We start from the raw sequence: 25,593 nt of genomic DNA, 5'->3' as shown, positions 1-25,593 counted from the left end.
CAAATTGCCTGAACATGAACATCAACAGATCTGTGTGTTGGATGTTCCAACTGGGGCAGTTTCCAAAAACAAAACTATTGTACAAGTTTTTCCTCTCGTCTGGACAGGATAACTTAGAACTCCATATTTGGCTCAGATGACAGTAGCAGTATGATGTTACTGCTGCACAGACTGATAGGATTAGGACATTTTTAAGTTTTGAGAGGGCAAGATCAATAACCACAGCATGGCAGAAAACAGCAATATAATTTCCCATTGGAATTGGGGGGGGAAATAAAAAAAAAAATAAATAAAAAAATCGGGGAAGGAAATCCGAACCACAGTCAACTTTTGTCACTTGTACACTTTATATCGGATGGAGAGTGAGTTAGTCAGTCAATCACTTCAACAATTTCCCCAAGTCCTCACAACTGAGCAAAATGACAAAGAAAAATGCAACTATAAAAATATAACTCTTTTCAGAAAAAGTATTTTCAGCAGGTTTCACTGCCTCACTGTTGAAGGAGAAATGCACCACAAACACTACTGGATTAAAACAAAGGGAAATCATTTAAATCTAATGACATAGGGGAAGAAAGTATCGTCAATGACACTGCAACAAAATCTTCAACTGCTATGGTCGAAAGCCATTTTTAAAAAAAAGCCACTGACATCAGGAGATCCAGAGTATTGGTGCAGTCATGGAACAATTCCCACAGGAGAGTTGCTCACAGTGTTACAGCAAGTTTCCCACAGGTATCCACTACACCAGGTACACTGGTGGAATGTGTGCACAGCCTGCCGATGGTGAGAACAATGGTTGCTGACAGGGGTTTAGATTTGTTGCTGAACTAAAATGGCAGAAACAAACATTGAAAGCAGTGGTTCATCCAGTCCTGCCTCTTGTGTAACAATGCATGAAGGGGTCTGCACAAGTAAGGAGGGTAAAATCAAAAACAAAACATTGCTGGAGAAACTCAGCAGGTCTGGCAGCACCTGTGGACAGAAAGTAGAGTTAACGCTTTTGAGTTTGGTGACTTTTGTTTTATTGAAGAATGCATCATATCTCAACCGTAGGATGTGCCATAGCAGTTTACAGTCTTTGACATATTTTTGAAATGACATTGCTGCAGCAAAGTAGGAATTGTGGCAGCCAACTTATGCACAGTGAGATTCCATAAACTACAATGCTGCAATCATTAGAATTTTTTTTTAAGTGATGACACTTGAGGGATAATTATTGGCAGGACTCCAAACATGACATAGCCACTTCAAAAAAATAATGCCATCAGGATTTTTAACGTCCATTTGAGAAGTTAGATGGGTCCTCAGTTTCACACATTACATCCAAATGTATTCTCTAAGTACTGCACTATACTGCCAAGCTTGGATTACGTGCTCAAGTCTTTGCTGGGGATGTGTATCCCCAACCTTCTGCCTCAGTGGCAACAATGCTCCCAACTGAACAGTGGCTGGAAATTAGTGATAGCATGCACACTTAAACCCTGATGTCCTCCTGATCACTCCCAATAAAGCAAGATATATAATGAGAAATATTGTGGGTATGCCCAGTGTGGAACTGTAGCTGCAAAGAAATCCCCCTGATAGTGTCCTGGAAGAATCCATGATAGTAGATTCATATGGTCTCTACATGGGGTGGGCTTGTTAGTTTGAATGTTAGATTGCAATTAGAAGTAGGCAAATGGTAGGTGGCAAACCAGCAATGGGAGACAAATGGTGAGCTCCAGGTCACAATTACTCTCATAGTGAGGTAGTGGGAGAGAGGGGGAAACAAGAAATGCTTCTCAGCTAACTAATGGCCATACTTTGGAATCGAACATTTTTCCATCAACAGTGCTCAAAGCCAGGTATAGCAACAGTTAGGTAGAGAACAAAGGCAGGAACATGCTTTAATCTCAACGTTAAAACATCACCAGAACAGCGTAGACCCTACATTCCATATTTCAACAGCGACAACACTTCAACATTTCTGTGGAGAGTTTCGAAACACCTTGAGCACCTGAAACATGTCAAGTAAATGCAGATTCCTGAAGAAGGGCTTATGCCCAAAACGTCGATTCTCCTGCCCCCTGGATGCAGACTGACCTGCTGTGCTTTTCCAGCAACACACTGTTTGACTCTGATCTCCAGTCCTCACTTTCTCCTTCTTTCATTTTCATTCCTGTTTAATAATCGCCACCCTGTAGCTGAACCACAGTTCAATATTGTGGGCATAACTAGTAACACCACAGCTGGATAACAGCTGCCCAGGACTCATTTCACACATATAGAGTGAACATCCTCATCCCAACTTCTTGGGCTGCATTTAGAAACTTGAGGCACACCCAAAGATTTGAGTACAAAAATCTAGCACTGAGGGAATGACTTTCATATGTGACATATTAATCCTAGACCCTGTTTACTTTCTCAGATGGGATGTTAAAAACACCATGGTCTTATCCTGAAGAACAGCAGGAGAGTTATTCCTTCTTCTGGTAAACAGTTTTCATCAATTAACCCAAATAAAACAGATTACTTAGTCAATAACATATTGCTATTTGTGGGATCTTACTGAGCACACATTGACAGCTGCATTTCCCACAATGCAACATTTCCAACATAGTTCAGGCACACTGGAATGTCTCAGGCTCACGAAAACTGCATTAAACCCTTTGCTTCCATTTAGACTCAGAAAATGCTCCAGCATTTACATTTATAAATTAGAAAAGTCTTTTGTTTAAAAATAAGAGACATTCAATCATTTGGTCAGCAATAACTTTTAAAAAGTGCCCAACTGTTTGAAGAAAAATTACCCACAATTTAGCAGCAACAGCAACCCCAAGTGTGCAGTCTTATCTCAGATCACACACGCACAGGGTTCAAATCAAAACAATGGAGCACTGGATCTATAAACCTCTTCCCATTTCATCACAGGAAATTTCAAAGTTAACAAGAGCTTCTGTGATATGACATTTTGAGCTTGAAGTAGGGGAAATCGTTTGACTAAAAAACAATGCACAACCGTCCTGTCAGGCTGTGATAACCGCTCCACAAGACCGTGCTTGTGTGTGTCAGAGTGATTTCCAAGAATGATATGGTAATAGTTAAAGGGAATGCCCAGCACTACATTTTTCAAATTTCATGCAGCTGGTAATAATTCATGCTGCAAAGACTTGCAACACTTGGAAACGGAACACAGCAGAGAGGGACAGCGAGCCCACACCCATTTGCCTCCTTCCAGCATACGTTTCTCAACATCGCCTGTGTTATCTTGGCAGTGACGAGATGAAACCTGGACTCTTGAATTATAGGATACTTCCAAACAAAGATTTCTCACCTTCAATGCAGAAATGGAGCACAGATCAACAGCAAATGTAAGTGCCCTTCGATTCCCAAGAGAAGCTTACTGCAGCTGTAATTCTATATTTGAGCACAGTGGGCGCTCCTCTGGACTGTAGCTCTTCACACAGGTAGGTCATCACCACCTTCGCCAAGGCAATTAGGGAGGAGCAAAACATACTAGAGTGACGCACAATCCATGAACTAATTTGTTTTTTAAAAAAATCTCTTGCAATTCAGGTACTGTTTCAGCATAAAGAACAAAATCTGGCTACTGAGAATTCAGATTTTAATTTTCAGACAACTCCATGAAAATTGGCAATAGCCTACAACAGCGCTGCATTGCTGGACTGAACGGACCATAACATACTCGATTCAGTGGCTTTCACCAGGGGTTTGGGGATCATTTTGAATTATTCTGTCCCTTAGATCGCTTTATGAAAAACACATCAGTGGTTTTATTGATCATCTACCCAAATTTAGGGGAGGCAATAGTCCAGTGGTATTATTGCTGGACTGTTAATCCAGAGACCCAGGTAACATTCTGGGGAACCAGGTTCAAATCCCGCCAAGGCAGATGGTAGAATTTGAATTCCAAGAAAAATTTGAAATTAAGAATCTAATGATGACCATGAATCCATTGCCGATCGTTGGAAAAACCCATCTGATTCACTAATGTCCTTTAAGGCCAGCGCCATCCTGGTCTGGCTGACATGCGACTCCAGGTGCACAGCAATGTAGTTGGTTCTGAACTGTCCTCCAGGCAATTAGGGATGGGCAATAAATGCTGGCCCAGCCAGCGATGACCTCATCACGCGAATGAGTAAGAAAAATTAATTGAAAAAACAGCAGTCCATTTTCCCATTCGAATCCATGTCAAATAGGTTCCTCATTCTAGCTGCCTTAATGTTCACTCTTAGAGTGGATGCTAGGTGACTCTGGCAATGTGAGCGTGGCTCAGTTGGTAGCACTGATTTCTGAGAAGGTTGTAGGTCAAGCCTCACTCCAGGGACACATGATCTCAGCTGACCCTTCACTCCCGGAATGAGGGAGAACTGTGGGAACAAGTCTTTGGGTGCCAGTAGAAGAGGACCCAAAATATCAGTACTGTTCCCACCACCTACCCTGTGGCGACTCTGGAGAATAATTAATGCAGACAAGACCTGATATCAAGACACCATACAAATCATCACAACTTTAAATGTACCACTTCGCATCCCAACATCACAGGGTGTATGAAAATAAATACAGGTTACTGAATGTTCAACTACCTCCAACTTAAAAAGGAAGTCAGATGGTTGGAACAGGACAAAGTTATCCAATGGCAGGAATTTCCAGATTAAACATAAATAATTGAGGTATCTGAAAGGCTTTTGCCCATGTTGCACTTGAGATTTGCCCCGGAATATGAAGAGAATGGTGGAATGTTTTCTGATGGATCTATCTTGCAAGTCAGAGCCCCTCAGTTGACAATTTGCCCTCCTCCATCCACAGCAGCTCACGTTGTGTTCGTCTGTGAATCCGCCGTAATCTCAAGATATACAGAGCAATGGCGAGAAGGACCACAAAGAAGCAGGCGAAGAACAGGTAGTGGTTGTAGACGAAGGAGATACGCAGCCACCTAGAATGGTTTGCTTTTCCAGATTCGCGCTGGAGATCCCTGTCATTGGTGGAGGGGGTTAAGGGGAAGAGAGAGCCAGGAAAAAACCATTACCATCATTTTCTACAGAATCCTTTAAGTTCCTCCTTCAGCTGAGCAATATTTAGTTAAGGACAGAGACAGACAAGAGAGAGGGAGGGAGAGACAAGGGAAGAAGAAGTGAGAGAGAGACAGACAGAGAGAGAGATTTTGCATTTTATTTTGCAAGAGGGAGGAGCACTCATACTTAATGAAACACAGGGAAATGGCTTTGAAATTTTATCAATACCTTTTAAATAATAAAAAGTGAGAGATAAAAAATGGTCAGGCTCTACATTGATAAGGAGGTTCATCACACTAAAGTACCATCTAAAACAAAAACTATCCCAAGGATACCCTAAAACAAAAAACAGGCCATTGCTTTGCTTTGCAATGGACCATGGACTTTTGTAATGCAGGTTTTCATCTGTCAACTAGTCATAAGGTGCAATGGCCTCTGCAGGGCAACTGGGAGCAAACAACACTGTGCTCCCTTAAGAAATCCGATTGAAGCACTATTAATGAGCAGCACAGTGTCTGAAACAGGAAGTGTTCGTTAGATCAATGAGAAGGAAATGGAATTCAGGGAATATACAAAACACACTAAGTATAATCATTTGTTTTATTTTAAATAACTAAATTTTAAAGGAATGATACTCTACAATTAGAAAAGTTAATTTTCAGCACCAGAGAGGCCGCTTAGTAGTAAAAGGGTGCTTAACTGGGAATGGACAAGACCTAGCATTCAACAGGGAGTTTAGCGTGTAATGGGGAAACACTCACACTGTTTTGTTTCATTGATGAATCTCTCATTGTTTTTGGAAATAAAGGGAAGCTCAGACACCAACATCCTTACTTCCACCGTTAACAGTGTATATACAATGACCAGAAGTGATTGTCCTATTTCTATGCACAGTGAATGTTGCTATTTCTAAATTCTTGCCAATAAACAACACAGCTTGCACACAAAACAGCAATGAGAGTCTGAAATTCAAACTTTGCAAAATCCTTCGAGTTTCGCCCACCATTCTTTTGTTGAGGAAACTTACCTGAGAGGTAGAAAGCGAGTTTTATAAAGAATTGCTCCCAGTGTCCATTGTACTTCCTTGTCATATACCAGTTGAGCTGTCTTCAGGTTGGAATAGTCAACTGGGAAGTTAAAACCACTGTGCAAAACCTCATGCATCCATGCAGATTTAAAACACTGATATCTACAAAGTTAGAGAAGGTGGTCAGATAATGACAGACCAAAATAAATTGTACAACCCACATACAACAAGAGCAAAACATGCCAGGATATATGACAGGAATGTTATCCAGTGTGACTTTAGGTCCAGACCTTCCCTCCATTGTAAGGTTAGAAGTAGGGATGTTCACTGAGGATTACACAATGTCCAACACCTGAGATGAAGCAGTCCATATCCAAATACAACAAAATCCAGCTTGAGCTGAAAAGTTCCAAACAACATTCGCACCACAAATGCCAGGCAATGGCCATTTCCAACACAAGACAAGCTAACCATCGCCTCTCGACATTCAATGGTGTTACCATCACTGAACCCCCCACTTTCAACATCCTGGAGTTGCCATTGACCAGAGACTGAACTGGATTTGCCAAGTAAATGTAGTGGCTACAAGAGCAGGTTAGAGACGAGGAATACTGCGGTGAATACTCTCCAAAACCCGCCCACCATCTGCTAAGTCAGGAGTGTGATGGAATACGCTTAATTTGCTTGGATAAGTGCAACCCCAATAATCCAAGAAGCTCAACACTGTCTAGGACAAAGCAAGTGAATTAAAAAAAGACACACTGCCACAAAATGAGATATTGGGGGCTTCTTCAAAAGGACGGGCTTTAAGGAGTTTCTTAAATGGACAGCCTCAAGAAACAAAAAAATAGATTGTAGTCCTTACAGCTCTAAATTTTAGATGATTTTATTAATCTAATTATCCCCCATGTCTCACTTACAATTATTGAATTTTGCAACATACTGTAAAACAACAATTGTCTATACAGCAAAAGTTACCCTGAGGTGCTATACAAATGCAAGTTCTTCCTTTAAAAATGCAGGATTGGTGTCTACTAATGTTAGAACTATTTTTTCCTCACTCTCTTGCTGAGGTCCCACATGAACAGGGCCTCACCCTTTCATCTGTTTCTTATGTTGGAAAATAAACCCAATACTCACGATTCCTTTTGCCATTTGCTCAGTGCATACTTCAAAATATTCTATTCAATGATTACTTGCTCTTCCTTTCCTGCTATCAATCTGTTTGCATTAATGGAATAATTACAAAACAGAATGCTGCAGCAGAGAGAGACAATCTCTGCACCAATGTCATTCTCCACGTGAGTCATTCACTCTTTCCTTATTCTCCAGTGTAGAACATTACTGCACAAAAGCAGAGAATTCAGTCCATGTACAGCCTTATCTCATGTTAAATCATTTCAAGGCACTTCTATAAGGCAGTGCAGGGATTTGTAATCTGAAAAGATGTGGCAACATTTCAATGTCAGCATGCATTAGATGACTCACCAATGCAATGTGCACTGATGGAGAGCGGATATTGGCTAGGAGACTGGACGGAGTGCCTGGAGATCTTCTAAACTAATCAGGCAGACAGGACCTCAGTTTAAACTCTCTCCCAAACAGTGGCCCCTAAGACAGCAGAACTACTGCTATATCTTGTATTCAGATTGGCTGGATCTGGCAGAGAATTCCGAACACAAACCTTCACCTGATGTCCTTAACTTTGATAAATTTATGATAGATTTGGCTGAAACATACATACTTTTTATTTTAAAAAGGCATAAATAAAATCCATCTCTAAAACTCCAACAGAGAGTGTGACCATTTAACACGGTGAAGGGGCAGTGTACTGGTAACCTCACTAGACGAGTAATCCAGAGCCCCAGGCTAATGGTTCAGGGACACAGGCTTGAATCCCACCATGGCAGGTGGTGAAACCTGAAATCAACAAAATCCAGAATTTAAAAAGACAGACTAGTCTAATCACAATATCATTGCTTTTTACAAATATATACCATTCACAGGATGAGGACATAGCTGGCTGAGCCAGGATTCACTGACCGTCCCTAATTACAGTTGAGAGTCTCACGTAGTTCAGATGGGTAAGGATGGCAGTTTCCTTCCCTAAAACACATCAGTGAACTGGATAAGGTTTTCCTGACAATTAACAATAGTTTCATGATCATTTGCATTTTAATTCCAGATTTATGTTGAAATCAAATTCTTGGTGGGATTCGATCCCAGCTCTGCCAAACATTGCCTGGGTCTCTGAATTATAGTCTAGACATAATACCACTTGATGATCACCTTCACTTATTGCCATGAAAATCTATCTGGGTTTTCGAATGTCGTTTACAGAAAAGAATCTATGTCCACACCCAGTTTGGTCTAAATGCGACTCCAGACCCAAGTGATATGGCTGATTCAGAAATAGCTTAGGGAGCCAATAAGTTCAAAGACAATTAGGGATGGACAAGAAATGTTGGCCTCATTAGTGACACTCACTTCCCATCTGAGAATCAAAACATCAGGCACAGGAGCTGTGTCACACGATCGCCCATCAATCAGGGGACAAAAGGAAGGGACCAGGAGATTAATGCACAATTTAGTGCCAAGCTTTTGAAAACCTCTGTAGTTACAATTGCTTGTAACTGATGCGGTTTTATAATGGTTCCATCATGTGTCCAGTGCGTTTCTTAAATGGTAGGGTCCAGCAAGACTGACCTTAGCTGCAAAGAGGGTCAGTGGATACATTCGATCACAGCAGGCGAGAAAATCCTCTCCGAAATAACTAATCTTTCATGTTAACAAGGAGCACAGGTAGCAGGTAGATGGTTAGCCTGACTGCTGTACAAAAGTACAGTAAGCAGTTTCACTGGCTTTGTGTTAGTGTGTAAATCTGTGTATAACTTTAATCCAGAAAATAAAGAAGGTTTTAAATTTTCCCTCTCTGATTGCAGAAATGAGCATGCCTCTGATCAAGATCAACTAATTAATGACAGGTGTAGTGAAGATTCATGAGAAAGATTCAAGGAACTTCAGTGACACAGAACTGGAGAAGTTGGGATTATTTTCCTCAGAGATTGAAAGGATATTTGATAAAATTCTGAGGAAACTCAAAAGAAGGATGGGGAAAAATTGTTCTTATTGGCGAAGGAATTAAGAGCAATGGCAAAATGATATAAGGTAATTCGCAAAAGAAGCAATTGAGGCGGGAGGGCAAATTCTTTTTCACGCAGTGTGTAGTTAAGAGCTGGAAATGCACAGCCTGCAAGTGTGATGGAGGAAGGATTGGACATGACATTTGAAAGAGAATTAGATTATTATCCAAAAAGGAAGTGATTTACAGGAATTTCACACCTTTTCACTATTGCTCTGTGTGAGATAATGAAGATCCTACTCCAAAACCAACTCAAAGCAACCACATCTTTGACCCTGTATTTCTCCAGCTATCTGTGATGCTAATGTGAGTAAACGTGGAAATCGAAACAGACCACCAAGTTTTTAAGCAGATGAGACAAATCACACTGAAGTAGTGAACCACAAGACAAACAGCATGCTGAACTAGGGTAAAGATAGGGGTCAGCACTAGGTGAACTGCTCTTTCAGAGGCCCAGCGCAGAACAATGGGCCAAATGGCCTCTTTTTGCATTATTATTCTATGAATACAGGGTAGACTTTTGTCCAGTCTCTAATTTGTCAATGTGGAATGGCTTATTGCATAATTGAATCAGATGTTCCAATATTTTCATCCTCCTTTCCACCTCAAAAAGGTTTTTTTTCTGTCGCCTTTCCTCCTCCTATTAGAGGCTTGGGGCAAACATTGTGGAAGGGGAACGGATATATTCAGAACATTTTGTTAGTAGCTGTTTCTGGGATGTGAACATCACTGGCAAGTCTTGCATTTATTGCTCATTTTTAATTATCCTGTCAAATGATTTCCTTCTTTGCTAACCCTAACCTTCAACCCCAAAGTCTTTAATTACTCGACTGTTCTCGAACACTGTCTGAACATAATGCCATGTAAAATTCATTTAATACAGTATCTCAGTTGACCTCTTGGAGCCTAAGCATCAACAACAGCCCTTGAACAATTACTTGGGGAGAGATTTGTGTGGTTCTGCTCAAGCTTCTGATGTGTTAAGATAAGTCTCTGACATACTTACTTCAATCTGTGAAGATCAGCATGTGATGAAAACAGATTTAGATCAAACCGTTCTTTTAATGTTGTCCATTTGGTAGCACAGTAATCCTAACAAAAAAATTGCAATGGAATAAAATTAATCTTAAAGACATTTGGTTATCACAAAAGCTTCTCATGGAACACTCATCAGGCTTGCGAGATTAATTACAATAATATATTCAAAATTGCTGCATTATTGATGTTGAAAATGTGTTGCTGAAGAAGGGCTTATGCCCGAAACGTCGATTCTTCTGTTCCTTGGATGCTGCCTGACCTGCTGCGCTTTTCCAGCAACACATTTTCAGCTCTGATCTCCAGCATCTGCAGTCCTCACTTTCTCCTAGCATTATTGATGTTGCCAGGGTTGGAGGGTTTGAGCTGTAGGAAGAGGCTGAATAGGCTGGGGCTGTTTTCCCCACAGCATTACAGGCTGAGGGGTGACCTTACAGAGGTTTACAAAACATGAGGGGCATGGATAACATAAATAGATAAGACCTTTTTCCCTGGGATGGAGTGTCCAGAAACAGACGGCATAGGTTTAGGGTGATAGGGGAAAGATATAAAGGGGACCTAAGTGGAAACTTACCCACACAGAGGGTGGTACATGTATGGAATGAGCTGCCAGAGGAAGTGGTGGAGGGCTGGTACAATACAACATTTAAAAGGCATCTGGATGGGTATATAAATAAGAAGGATTGAGAGGGATATGGGCCTGGCAAATGGGACTAGATTAAGTTAGGATATCTGGTCGGCATGGACGAGTTGGACTGAAGGGTCTGCTTCTGTGCTCTATGACTATTGACAAATGCAATGACAAATTGCAATAGCTATTTTCCCCTTTTTTTTAAAATCAAAAAGGAAACTAAATTCTGGTGGTTTGGAATTTCTGAATTGTAGTTAACAACTTAGCTGGGTCATTCCTACTAGTATGGGACAAATTCCCAATTTCTTTTTAAATTAACACCAACTTACAGAAAATAAATGTCTTGCCTTTATCAATCACATCTATAGAAAGTAATAGAAACCATTTACCAGAACTTGGTAAGGTGACTGCATCATGTATCCCACCTGTGTAGCAAGCCTAATATTCTCACTGTCTCTCTGAGACTGACCTCCTCTCAATTGTGCGCACACTTACCTTCTCAGCAATGTGGGTTAAACAGAGGCTTTGTCCAAATGGAATGGTATTCTGCTGTAGGAAAAGGAATTTGAAATGTTCATCTGATGCAGATGTTGGAGGAGATTGGTGGCGACTGTGGAAAACCCTAGTCATGCTGTGAGCTTGAGAGATTGGTTGTACTTTCTCATAAATGGTACCTTGGTAAACTCTTCCAGATTGTATCAAATTTCAGTCTCATGTGAGAGAGTCTCTAGCAACCACTGGTTTATAAAGTAATTTTATTTATAGGTTAATTTTTTTAAAAACCAAATTAAATTTTCACACCTTATCACTATTGTTCTGTGTGAGATAATGAAGATCCTATTCAGAAACCAACTCAAAGCAACCACACCTTTGACCCTGTATTTCTCCATTTATCTGTGATGCTAATGTGAGTAAACGTGGAAATTGAAACAGACCACGAGGTTTTTAGCAGATCAGACAAATCACGCTGAAGAGGTGAACCACAAGGCAAACAGCATGCTGAATCGCAACACTAGATTACACACCAGAGAAGGCTAGACTCAACCTGCATAGGAATTTAGTTAGGTCACTTCTTATGCGCTGGGTCCATTTCTGATCACAAAGATGCAAGATAGTCACTCAAGACTTCGAAATGTTTCAGTAAACGCTTGGAACATCAGAGGAACACAGAAAGCGAGCACACAGATGCAGTGTGTAATCAGGAAAGCTAATGGAATGTTGGCCATTATTTCAAGAGTATAAGAGTCAGAAAGTCTTTCTGTAGCTGTACAAGGTGCTATTGAGATTGCATTTGGAGTGCCTCAGCTAATTTGGTCCCCTTATTTAAGAAAAAATATTTGCGATTTTGTGAAGCTTCAACAGAGGCTCACTGATGTTACCTAGCATTGACTGAGAATAAACTTTCCAGCTCAATACATAAACTTATAACCAGAAAAAGTATAACTTCACTGGAGGCAGTTCAGAGAAGGTCCACCAGGATGATCTCCCATTTGGAGGGATTATCTTAAGAGCAAAGATTAAACAGTTTGGGACTCCACTCACTGGAGTTTAGAAGACAGAGTGTTGAGAAGTTTGACAGGGTAAATGCTGAAGGATGTTTTCCCTCACTGGTGAGTCTAGGTCCACAGGACACAGCTACAGAATTAACAGAGCGCCAAGTTAAGGTTGAGATGAAGAGAAATTTCTTCTCTCAGAGGGTCGCATGTCTTGGGAGCTCCTTACCACAGAGAGGTATGGGGCAGAGTAAGCATATACTGAAGGCTGAAACAGCTAGATTCTTGATCGGTAAGAAAATAAAGGGCTACAGGGAAAGAGCAGGAAAGTGAGTGAGAGGAGTGTTGGATCAGCCATGATTATATTGAACGGTGGAGCATGCTCAAGGGACAAACCCCGTTCCTATTTCTAATGGTCTTATAGCAAATCAACAACAAGAAAATGGGACTTTAAGATTGAGAAAGAGGTGACTGAAAGGTGATCTTGTAGAGGCTGACAAGATGGTAAACTCCCAGCTGGCTAGAAGAATTCCAAATGTTTCTCGAAGTCAACATTCCATCCTTGGCCAATCATACCAAAAACTGCCTGTGGGCTCATACTGTGTGCACTTTTGGCTCCTACACATATCCACGTAGCACTCACTGTGCCTCAGAAAGCTTTCTATCAGGATTGATATCCTAACTGCTTTTTAAATGAAGTTTTATTTCATAGCACTGGAGAACTGGATCGAAAACACATCAAGTTAAACTGTAATAATAATGATAATTAATGACAATGACTTAAATTTGTACCAGACAAATTTAGCACTGGTACCACAAAAGAAAGGACCAACACATTGCACAGACCTCTGAACAGCGCTACAGAGTCAAAAATCTTCAAATCATTATATACCATAATATGAAAGGGAGGAAGAATGGAGAAGAAAAATAATTTGTAGCATCTTTCTGGATGAACGAGTCAGAAAATGCGACAAACAATTTTACATGCGAAAGGTAAGCACTTCTTACCATGGAATTTGGAACTCCACACAAGATCTAGTTGAGGCTAATGGTATTGATGCATTGTAAGGAAAATTAGACAAGACACATGGGAGCAGGAAGAGAATATTATCCCGAAATTGTGAAGAAAGGCAAGAGAAAGCTCATGTGGACAATATACGCTAGTATCAATCAGCTGAACCAGATGGATATCGACCTCAGCCTCAGCACAAGGTCCCCAACAGCCCAGATACCAACCTTTAGCCAAATCAATTCACTTCATTGATGTATCAATACGTAGCTGAAGACATTGTATATCACAATGGTTATGGGCCCTGACAACATTCTGGTAACAGTACTGAAGACTTACATTCCAGACTGTAGTCCATGTCTAAATGCAATACCAAGCTTGGTCTGAAAAGTGGCAAGTAATATTCGGACCACACAAATGCCAAACAAAGACCACTCCAAAAACAAACAAACTAACCTTCATCCCTTGATAATGAATGATAATTTCATCACTGAATCCCCAACTATCAACATCCTCGGAGTTATCACTGACCAGAACCTGAACTGGATTTGCCGTATAAATACATTGGCAACAAGAACTGTTCAGAGACTAGGAATTCACCTCCCGATCCCCAAACACTGCCCACCATTTACAAGGCATAAGTCAGGAGTATGATGGAATACTTCCCACTTACCTGGATGGATGCAGCCTCAAACAACACAAGAAACTGGACAACATCCAAGCCAAAGCAGCCCACGTGATTGAATGCTTATGGAGGCACCACTCCCTCCACCACCAATGCTAGGTAGCAGCATTGTCTACCATTGATAAGATGCACTGGAGCAATCCAAAGATTTTAGTCAGCACCTTCCAAACTCTCAGCCAAATCCATCTGGATGGATAAGGGCACCACTTGCATGCTCCCCTCCAAGCTACTCATCATCCTTACTTGGAAATAAATCGCTATCCCTTCTCTATCGCTGGGCCAAAACCCTGGAATTGCCTCCCTGTGTTATGAAGATGGAAGTGTACTGTACCTTTAAGAGAGTTAAAAGCTAGCAGAACTACCTGACACAGCACCAAGTGTTCTGAAAAAGATATAATATAACATTTGGTCAAACAACTCTATTTGCTGGAGACGACAAAAGAATTTGAATTAGGCCAATCAGTTTAAATTATACCCCGAAAAAATACCAAACTCCAATCAAGTCTGAATTTAGTATACTGACAACCTTAAAAGCCAATGACACAATCCGATGTTTTGGGGGTATAAGACCGAGGAAAATTGGGCAGCATGACGGCTCAGCAGTTAGCACTGCTGCCTCACAGCGCCAGGGACCCGGGTTTGATTCCTGCCTCGGGTGACTATCGGTGTGAAGTTTGCACGTTCTCCATGTGTCTGAATGGGTTTCCTCCTAGGGTGAATTGGTCTTGCTAAATTGCCCATAGTGTTAGGTGCGTGAGTCAGGGTAAATATAGGGGAAGAGAATGGGTCTGGGTGGGTTACTCTTCGGAGGGTCGGTGTAGACTTGTTGGGTCAAATGGCCTGTTTCCATACTGTAGGGTATCTAATCTAAAACAGTTGGAAGGACAACTGCCAAGCCATCAGCATCTGCACTCTGCCCAGAGACTAGCTCTCTTAAAGATACCTTTATCAATCAGTGACCTGTGAAACAGAAACCCCCAAGAAGAAAAGACAGAGGAAGAGAAGATTTGACATCTGGCTGGTTTTGAAAACTTGAATTTTTGGTAGATCTTAATTGGGGGTTTTTATTGGACTAGTATTATAGAAGGGAAGATAAAAGATAGGTTAGAGGAAGGAGTTGTAAATAGTTGTTAGTTAATAATTTTTAATTAATAATTTAATTAATAATTCTCTGTTATAATTTAAGAAATAAAGTTGTTAATTTTTACTTTAAATAGTTCTTAGCCTCAAATTTTCAGATTACTGTGAAATCTTTTCTGTGTTGCTGGAGGGTTTAATTAAGCAGGAGGGTTTACCCCGTTTTGTAACACCTGACAATATTGTAGGTCTACCTACAGCACATGGAGTGCAGTAGTTCAAGAGGACAGCTTACCAATGCCTTCAAGGGCAAGTAGGGACACACAATAAATGCTGGCCCAGCCAAAGGTGCCCACATCTCACAAGTGAATTAAAAAGAGAAGGACTGGCTATGTCCAAAACAAGCTGTTCCAACAACTGCTACAACAATGACATCTATCTGGCAATGCAGAACATTTCTCAGATACATCCTGTCCTCAAAATGCAGGACAAATCCATTCGGGCCAATTATTGCCCCATTTGTTTCATCATCAGTAAAGTGGAGAAAGTGATCGTTGAGAGTGCTATCAAACAGCACTTGCACAACAATAACCTATTCACTGATGCACTGTGAATTCTATCAGAACCACTTAGCTTATGAGCTCATTACAGTGTTGGCTCAAATTTGGACAGAAAGGCTGAACTCGAGAGGTGAGGTGAGAGTGGTGGCCCATGACATCAAGGCAACATTTGAGAGCATATGGGATCAAGGAGCGCAAGCAAACCAGAGTTTATGGGAGTCCAGAGGGACAGCTCTCCATGGACTGGAATCAAATCAAACATGAAGGAAGACTGTGGTCCATGGAGGTCAATCCTCTCAGTCCAAGGTCATCACTGCAGGAGTTTCTCAAGTTAGTGCATCAACACAAACATTTTCACCAGTTTTATCAATTACCTTCAGAAGGTCAGCAGTGGGGATGTTCACTGGTGATTGCACAATGTTGAACAATATTCATATCTCCTCAGAAACTGGAAAAGCAGTTCATCTCCATATGCAGCAAACCCTGGTCAACATTCAGGCTTGTGCTAATAAGTGGCAAATAACATTCATGCCACATAAGTGCCAAGCAATGGCCATCTCAAAATTCAAATGAAATTCCTATCACTGAATCCTCCTTATTATATCCTGGGGGTTAGTGTTAACCAGAAACTTAATGAAACTTGACATATAAATATTGTAGTTGTAAGAGTAAGTCAAAAGCTGGGAATTCTGCAGTAAATAACTCACCTCTCGACTCCCCTGTCTACCATTTACAAGGCACAAGTCAGAAGTGGGATGGGATACTCCCCATTTGCCTGGATGAGTGCAGTTTATTCAATACTCAAGAAGCTTGACACCATTTAGGACAAAGCAGGCTGCTTGAGAGGCACCCACCTTCAACACTGACCCTGAACCACTGATGCATAGTAGCATCAATATGCAATGCAGTATCTCACCAAGACCCCTCCAAGAGCACCTATTGGAGTTGCTATCTCTACCACCTAGAAGGACAAGATCAGCAAATCTTGCATGTTTCCCTTTACGCCTCACACCATCCTCAATTGAAACAATTCCTTCATTTTCGCTGGGTCATCATCTGGAATTCCATTCCTAATAGCAATGTGAGTGGACCTATGCCACACAGACTATAGTAGTTCAAGAACATGTTTCATTCCCAACTTCTCCAGGGCAATTAGAGATGGGCAATAAATGATGACCTAGCTAGTGATGGCCACATTCGGTAAAAACACATGGCATCTGAGCTATATATACTATACACTGAATTTTACCAAACAATTTTATGACCATGTTAAAAAAATACTAGATTTCCGTACCTTGGCTGCTTTTGTGTATTTAACGCCATCATAGTGACCTCCCATGCGCAAGACGTCTTCAGTACAGTAATAAAATTCAGAGAATCCATAGAATTCACTATTATGGAAGTCAATGGGGGATTGATAAACCCCATTGAGGGACATGTTTGCCTCATTCCCTTTGTTCAGGAGTGGTTTTATTAGTTTGCAACACTCATCAAAGTTCCCAGCACCTCTCAAGTGCATTGTCTGTTCATCCTTTTGAATGGTGTCAGCTGTTTCAAATGACAGGCAAGGATCAAGGTAGGGGCTCTCTGCACTGACACCCATGTATTGGTCAAGCAACCTGCAAGAAAGGTAACCACTTTAATATTAAAATCAAACCCTCCAGTTACTTAAATCACATTTGCTCTCTCTATCATTTATTCCATTTGGACTGTATCTCAAAAAATGGCATCTATCTCAATTTCAAAGTCATGTTTAGCTTAAGAGTCATTGAGTCAGAGAGATGTACAGCATGGAAACAGACTCTTCGGTCCAACCCGTCCATGCCGACCAGCTATTCCAACCCAATCCAGTCCCACCTACCAGCACCTGGCCCATATCCCTCCAAACCCTTCCTATTCACATAGCCATCCAGATGCCTTTTAAGTGTTGCAATTGCACCAGCCTCCACTACTTCCTCTGGCAGCTCATTCCATACAAATATTACCCTCTGCATGAAAATGTTGCCCCTTAGGTCTCTTTCATGCCTTTCCCCTCTCACCCTAAAACTATGCCCTCTAGTTCTGGACTCCCACACCCCAGAGAAAAGACCTGGTCTATTTATCCTATCCATGCCCCTCATGATCTTATAAACCTCTATAAGGTCACCCCTCAGCCTCCGACGCTCCAGGGGAAACAGCCCTAGCCTATTCAGCCTCTCCCTATAGCTCAAACCCTCCAACCCTGGCAACATCCTTGTAAATCTTTTCTGAACCCTTTCAAGTTTCACAACCTCTTTCCAACAGGAAGGAGACCAGAATTGCACGCAATATTCCAAAAGTTATCTAACCAATGCCCTGTACAGCTGCAACATGACCTTCCAACTCCTACACTCAATATTCTGACCAATAAAGGAAAGCATACCAAACGCCTTCTTCACTATCCTATCTACCTGCAACTCTACTGTCAAGGAGCTATGAACCTGCACTTTGTTCAGCAACACTCCCTCAGATGGTTTTAGACAGAAAATTTGGAAGCATTTTTATATGTCCTTAGCGGATGTCTTGAACCCATATGAGTAATGATTAAAAAATACAAACCACCTAAACTGTAATTAAAGCTTTACTTTTTAACAGCTCAAAAATCTGCTAAATCCTTTTCAACTAGGTCACAGCCTGTAAATCAGTCCAGGTATTTATTATTACACTATATAAAAAGATTTTGAACCACGCATTTCCTCTTATTTGATCCATCATTTGCAATGCAGACAATGAGAATTACTAACTCCATTCACTTTATTTGCTGGTGGTATGTGGGTGTTGCCTACTGGCCATCATTTATTCCTTGTCCCCAGTTGGCCTTGAATGCTGAAGTGCAGAATGTGGTGTTAACTTCAAAATATTTAGTTTTGCGATAAACTTATTATGAAACAGAGTTTTGCTGCTATTTTGGAGAAGCAGAAATCAAATCTAAATAATATCCACTTAGAGTACAGATTTATCTTTGGGCCTGTACAAGTCAAAATATATTCACATTAACGACAATAGTGCTCTATAAAAGTCTGTGTGAGGGAAAGATATCATTTAAGTATAAACTTCTTTCTCTTATACTGCATAAGCATACTCTGCTTTTCAGTGGGCTGTGTTTATGGATTCCTACATATTCCTGCCCATTTCTCCCCTTATTTTTCCCCATCTCCCTCTTACACATTGCTGCCTATCTTCTAATAGATCAACTATCAGCACAAACACCAACTGTTTGACTGCAAAAGGTCAGACAGTCTCATCTCACTGATGGCTATACGAATGCATTTAAAAACAAGAAAGAATAGATAGAAATCAGGATCAGGAAACTGCCATGATTCTCGGCACAGAGATCACTGCCAGCATGCTGCCTGTATCTCAAGCTGAGCTGTTGGATTTGCTGTCCAATTTTGGGGTTCCAAAAGTAAACTACTGCGCACTGATGTATAACATACCTATTCGTGGCAGTGGTATTATTGAAAATTAGATCTTCATAGAGTTGTCGTGCATAATTCCCACCGAATCCCAGGAAGGTAGTTACGTAGACCCTGTACACATGTTCAGTATGATGCAAATCACAGCCGAGGTTGAATTCAGCTAGTAAACCTTTGGCAGCTTCTTCCTGTAATCATAAATGTGCAGCTTAATTGAAGTTAATTGAATGCACCATGGGAGATGCATACAAAAATAATCTTTTAAGTACTTTTTCTCCTCCCTATGCCACCCAACCTGCTAATATGATGTTCCTATTCAAGGAGGCAGTGAGACAGAAAGCTGGAAACTATAGGCCTAACATCATTGGAAAAATGCTAAGGGTTCATAATTAAGGAAGAAATATTGAGATGTTTTGAAAAGCTTAAGGCAATCAAATAGAATTAACGGAATGCATTTGACAAATTTGCTTGAGTACTTTGAAGGTATTAAAAGCAGAGTTGATAAAAAGGGAACAGATTGGTAGATTTTCAGAAGACATTCGATAAAGTGCCACATAAAAGGTTATTGCACAAGATAGGAACTCTCAGTATGGGGGTAAATGGATTTAGGATTGGTTAGCAGACAAAAGATAGAGCAAGATTCGTGGGCCTTTTCAGGTCGGAAAGCCTAGTGAATTGCCACATGTTTGAGGCCTAGGCTTCAATTATTTACTATCTATATTAATGACTTGAAGGAGAGGGACAGAATGCAATGTATCCAAGTTTACTGATGATTCAAAACATGTTGCAGGGAGGACATGATGAACCAGCATGGGGATGGAGATAGGTTGCATGAGTGGACAAAAACACGGCAGATGAAATTTAACGTAGCAAAGTGAGAGGAAATACAGTTTGCGAGGAGGAATCAAAAGACAAGCTATTATTTAAATAGAGAGAGACTCAAAAAGATTGCAGCACAGAGTGATCTGGATGTTCTTGTGCACAAAAAGCAAATTAGTGTGGAGGTAAAGCAAAAAAATTAAGGCGGCAAATGGAAATTTGGGCTTCATTGCTCGGGGCGTGGGAGTTTAGAAATAGACGTCCTGTTACAAATATCCAGGTACTGGGGAGGCTGCACCAAGAGTGCGGTGTACCGTTTTGCATTTAAAAAAGGACACACACACACTGGAGGCAGTTGAACATACAATATTTTCAGGGGGCTTGACAGGATGGGTGCTCAAAAGATGTTTCCACCTGTGGCAGAATCTTGCACTCAGGGACAGACTCACAGGGGTCACTCGCTCAAAACTAAGAAGCAAAGGAATTTTATCTCCCAGAGGATGACTGGAATTTTTCTGTCCTGGAGAGTTGTGGAGGCTAGACCACAAAGTATTTAAAGAGCGGTTAGATCTTGAAATATGAGAACTTGGCACAAAAGAGGATTTGAGGCCTGGGACGAATCGGCCACGTTCTTGTAGAATGAGGGGGTAGTATTGAGGAGACGAATATATGATTCTTGCTCCTATTACATGTTCTGTTCAAATAAAACCTCCAAAAAGCATCCTCCCATCTTTCCTTACAGAAGAAACCCAAAGCATAAAAAGAAATCCTTTATTACGTTATGAATGAAGTTTATACTCCCAGTGAAGTCCATCACTGCTGGGAATGGAACAATTTTCCAATCTTTGCCAGTGCCATCAATATCAGCCACTTCTCACCTGAAGCTCGGAGAAAAGTTTGTCCAACTACATTTTTGTTTAAAAAAAGGGTTTCAAAGGTGATTTTATTTAAAAATAAATTCTCGATTTAAACAAAACTGTGTTTCTATGTTAAAAATTCCGCTCATAATTGTTGTCAACATTTCTGTAATAAACCTTTATGTTTACATTTATACTGAAAAGCACCCATGTAAACTTGTTACACTGGAAAAATACCCTCTTCCCAACGGTGGTGTTGTGGTGCTTCTGTTTCTCATCTTCCAACCAGTTCTCCACAGTCAGTACTTAGGGCTCTGACAGTTTTACCAACTCTACTGCTCGCTTTCTGAATTGTCTCACACACTGCAATTTAATTATAATATCACAACTGTGGTTACACTTCAATAGCGTACTGCATTAGACAAAAGCAATCTGGGATCTCCTGAGGTCATGGAGTGTTACATAAATGCAAGTTATATCTATCAATCAAAGCACAAGTCAAGGTGCTTTGCAAGGAGGACAGAATGTCCGACCACAAATGGAGGCTCACTTTATGCCTTCATTAGACTCTGACATGATTTAACCTTGCTTCATCTGAAGTCACTGGTCTTCAGTTCCTGTGTGTAATGTGACAGGATTTCAATCAGCTTCAAATGAAGTGTCAGCTGTGTGACCATTTAACCTTCAGTATCAATGTCTCCCCCCAATGTTGTCCCTCAGTCAGTTCAAGCTTTGTGTTGAATTAATTCACTGAACAACCACTTATGACCCTGGACAAAACCTTGAGTTGGAATATTGCTATCTGTAAGCAACTAGTTCAAAACAACAGTAAAGGACAAATGGCAGCAACAGCGGAGGGAGCAGTTCTCATCACACCTGGCAAAAATTGAGAGCTATTATAATCAACACCCTTATAGTTCAACAGACCACAAATTTTGTTGCTGTTTTCCCCCAAGAACAAATATTTACACAGCGATCCTTGTAATTGAAGGGAAACTTAGCCCAAAGTGGCTGGTTGCTCTTCAGCCAGAGAAAAATTAAGCCATTATCAAGGGAACGGAGACTAAATTAGAAATTACTGGAAAAGCTCAGCAGCTTTGAAAAGTATGTACCTGACAGACAGGGGGAAGTGGTTGAGCGAGGGAGTGGTGGTTTACTGAAGAAGTTGAATCTCTTGTCAGGAGGAAGAGGGTAGTTTATGTTAAGATGAGACGTGAAGGCTCAGTTAGGGTGCTTGAGTGTGAAAAGTTAGCCAGGAGAAACCTAAAGAGAGCGTGAAGAGGAGCCAGGAGGGGACATGAGAAGTCGTTGGCAGAGGAAATTCCTAAAGCTTTCTATAGGTATATCAGGAATAAAAGAATGACTAGGGAAAGATTAGGGCCAAACAAGGATAGCAGTGGGAAGTTGTGCGTGGAATCTGAGGAGATAGGGAAAGAGCTAAATAAATGGAAAAAGACAATGGTGTTGAAGAGAATACAGATTAGACGGGATTGAGGTTCACAAGGAGGTGGTGTTAGCAATTCTGGAAAGCATTAAAATAAATATGTCCCCTGGGCAGGATGGATTTATCCTAAGATTCGCTGGGAAACCAGGGAGGAGATTGCCGAGCCTTTGGCTTTGATTTTTATGTCATCATTGTCTACAGGAATAGTACCAGAAGACTGGAGGATAGCAAATAGTGTCTCCTTGTTCAAGAAGGGAAGTAGAGACAACCCAGTGAACCTTACTTCGGTTGTGCGTAAGGTGTTGGAAAAGGTTGAGAGATAGGATTTATAATCATCTCAAGAGGAATAAGTTGATTAGGGATAGTCAACATGTTTTGTGAAGGGTAGGTCGTGCCTCACAAACCTTATTGAGTTCTTTGAGAAGGTGACCAAACAGGTGGATGAGGGTAAAGTGGTTGATGTGGATTTCAGTTAGGATTTCAGTAACGCGTTCAGTAAGACCCCACAATAGGCTGTTGCATAAAATACGGAGGCATGGGATTGAGGGTGATTTAGCAGTGATTGAGGGCGATTTAGCAGTGATTGAGGGCATAGAAAGATGAGTTAGTAAATTTGCAGATGACACTAAGGCTGGAGGGGTTGCGGTTAGTACTGAAGGATATTGCAGGTTACAGAGGGAGGTAAGCTGAGGGGTGGCGAATGGAGTTTACTGCTGAAAAGTGAGGGGTGATTAACTTTGGAAAGAGCAACAAGAATAAAGAGTATTGGGCTAATGGCAAGATTAGCGTAGTGTAGATGAGCAGCGTTATCTCAGTGTCCATGTAGAGATCTCTGAAAGTTGCCACCCAGGTTGATAGGGTTGTTAAGAAGGCATATGGTGTGTTAGCTTTTGTTGGTAGAAGGATTGAGTTTTGGAGCCACAAGGTCATGCTGCAACTGTACGTAGCTGTGGCGTGGCCGCACTTGGAGTATTGCATACAGTTCTGGTCACCACACTATAGGAAGGATATGGAAACTTTGGAAAGGGTGCAGAGGAGATTTACTAGGATGTTGCCTGGTATGGAGGGAAAGTCTTACAAGGAAAGACTGAGGGACTTGAGGCTGTTTTTGTTAGAGAGAAGAAAGTTGAGAGGTGACTTAACTGAGACATAAGATATTCAGAGGGTTAGATAGGGTAGACTTTATGTGAGAGCCTTTTTCCTTGGATGGTGATGGCTAGCACGAGGAGACATTGCTTTAACTTGAAGAGTAATAGATATAGGACAAATGTCAGATGTAGTTTCTTTACTCAGAAGAGAGCGTGTGGAATGCACTGCCTGCAACAGGAGTAGACTCGCCAACTCTAAGGGTATTTAAATGGTCATTGGATAAACACATGGATGAAAATGGAATAGTGTAGGATAGATTGGTTCCACAGCTCGGCACAACATTGAGGGCTGAAGGACCTGTGCTGTGCTGTAATACTCTTATGTCTACAGTTCTTTCGGTTTTTTAATCTACGGAAAGAAGCTTGGAGGCAGGGACTTAAGACAATCTTCCCAATGTGTCATTGGGGGATTTTTCTGCTGGTCCTTTACGGAATGTTAGCTACAAAATGGGACAGTTTGGGAGCCAAAGATGTCGGAAGTTACATGGATATTACAGAACTGTGTGCCTTCAGCATGCGCCAACTATTTGGATGATTGTTTCAAGCGCCAAGGAATGAGCTAAGGATAAATTATAGGTGGGCGCGAGTGAGGACACTATCAGTTGTAATAGAGTGGAAACAGGAGGAGAAGCCATTGCAAGTGATTTTCTGTAATGATCAATGTTCCCTCTTATTCTAGTCACTGCTTGCAGCCTCTGAGGTCACAGTCATTTCTTCCAGAAGCAGACACCATCCATCAATTCATGAAAAAATATGAACCGAGGCTCAATGGCTGGGTGAGGGAACATTGGTTATGGCAGGAATGGAAGTAGTCAACTGCATTCTAACCTAGAGGGGAGAGATGGGTGACTGAAGAGGACCACAAGAGGTATGGGTGAGGAGGAGATGGGGGAATGGAAAAAGTGGAGTAAAGTGGTATAGGTGGAGATAGAGAGTGGTTGGTGAGGGATGGGTACACTGGATGGGTAAGAGAATGGGCAAAAAGCAGGAAAGAAAGAACATTGTTAAACCTGATCCTGTCTTTCAGCTGACATCAATACAGAAAAGGCCACTGTGTTTACTGTTGGTTACTTTGTTTTCCTCCCGAGATCGGAGAGAAGCTACAGTAAATGGCAATGAACTGCTGCTCAACATCATGTTGTGCCCAGTAGTTGGCTCAGGGAAGATGAGCTAATTGCTAAACATTTCTGCTGTTCTCCTCTTGCCAATTAAGTCGTAGAAGATTACCATGACTGGTCTCCAACACAAAAGTGAAATACAATAGAGTTCTGATTTCAGTGCAATAGTCCCTCATAGCAGCAATAGAAAACTCAGTATTACTTTAGCACAGAACCTTTGAATTACAGATTTGATCCCAAAGAGTCCCACGCCAGGAAGTGTATTAAGCCAGCAACATAAGCGGTTAACTAATTGGTTTCCAGTGCATTCTCTTCATGAAATAGAGATAATTTACCATTTTTTAAAAAAACCTTTTGATGTCAACTGGAGGGTTTTGTATTGAAATTAGTTGTTTGCCATAGTACTTCTGCCACATGATGACAATTTGCTGTCACTGAAGAGGGACATTTTTGAAATGTTATTTTCAATGGGATGTGGGAGCAACTGGCTAAGCCAGAATTTATTTTACGTCATTAACTGCCCTAGATAGTGGTGGCAATCTGCCTAAACCACTACATTGGGCAGTTTGGTTGTACAAAAGAGATTTGTGTGTTTATAATTGACTTGGTCATGGTTACTAGAGAGCTAAAGTTCCCCACAATGCACTCTGCAGGTACAGCAATATCGGAGGTTGAAAATGAGACTTTGTAATAGTAACAATTTTTGCTCATGTAAGCAACTTTTAAAGGTAATATAACTTCACAGGAACATTAATTACTAAATTTATTCACTCACGGAATGTAGGCATCTCTGGCTAGGCCAGTAACTATTGCCAATCCCTAATTGCCCAAAGGGTAGTTAAGAATTAACCACATTGCTGTGGGTCTGGAGTCACACATAGGCCAGACCAGGTAAGGATGGCAGCTTCCTTCCCTAAAGGACATTAGTGAACCAGATGGATTTTTCTGATAATCAACAATGGTTTCATGGACATCATTAGACTCTTAATTCCAGATTCTTTAGTGAATTCAAATTCTACCACCTGTCATGGTGGGATTTGAAACTCAGTCCCCAGAACATTAACCGAGTTTCTAGATTAAGTCTCGCGATGTTACC

At 41.1% G+C, this 25,593-nt stretch overlaps 1 protein-coding gene across 2 annotated transcripts in view; it reads right to left on the bottom strand.

Annotated features, from left to right (window-relative positions):
- Positions 1-291: 291 nt before the first annotated feature.
- The window catches only part of LOC140463329 (ectonucleoside triphosphate diphosphohydrolase 4-like), a 79,100-nt gene continuing 53,798 nt past the window's right edge, over positions 292-25,593 (bottom strand). The window contains exons 9-13 of one of the 2 annotated variants that reach the window (XM_072557128.1): positions 19,133-19,299; positions 16,972-17,296; positions 10,194-10,279; positions 6,046-6,207; positions 292-4,978 (exon numbers count right to left, since the gene is read on the bottom strand). In XM_072557128.1, coding sequence (XP_072413229.1) covers positions 4,771-4,978; positions 6,046-6,207; positions 10,194-10,279; positions 16,972-17,296; positions 19,133-19,299 — 948 coding nt within the window. In that variant the 3' untranslated portion in view covers positions 292-4,770. The remainder of the gene's footprint in view (positions 4,979-6,045; positions 6,208-10,193; positions 10,280-16,971; positions 17,297-19,132; positions 19,300-25,593) is intronic. The other variant, XM_072557129.1, reaches the window with a different exon arrangement.

The sequence above is a fragment of the Chiloscyllium punctatum genome, chromosome 38 (genome assembly GCF_047496795.1).
Source record: "Chiloscyllium punctatum isolate Juve2018m chromosome 38, sChiPun1.3, whole genome shotgun sequence".
Lineage (NCBI taxonomy): Eukaryota > Metazoa > Chordata > Chondrichthyes > Orectolobiformes > Hemiscylliidae > Chiloscyllium > Chiloscyllium punctatum.
The sequence above is the reverse complement of the archived record's forward strand: the minus strand, read 5'-3'. Positions and strand labels throughout refer to the sequence as shown.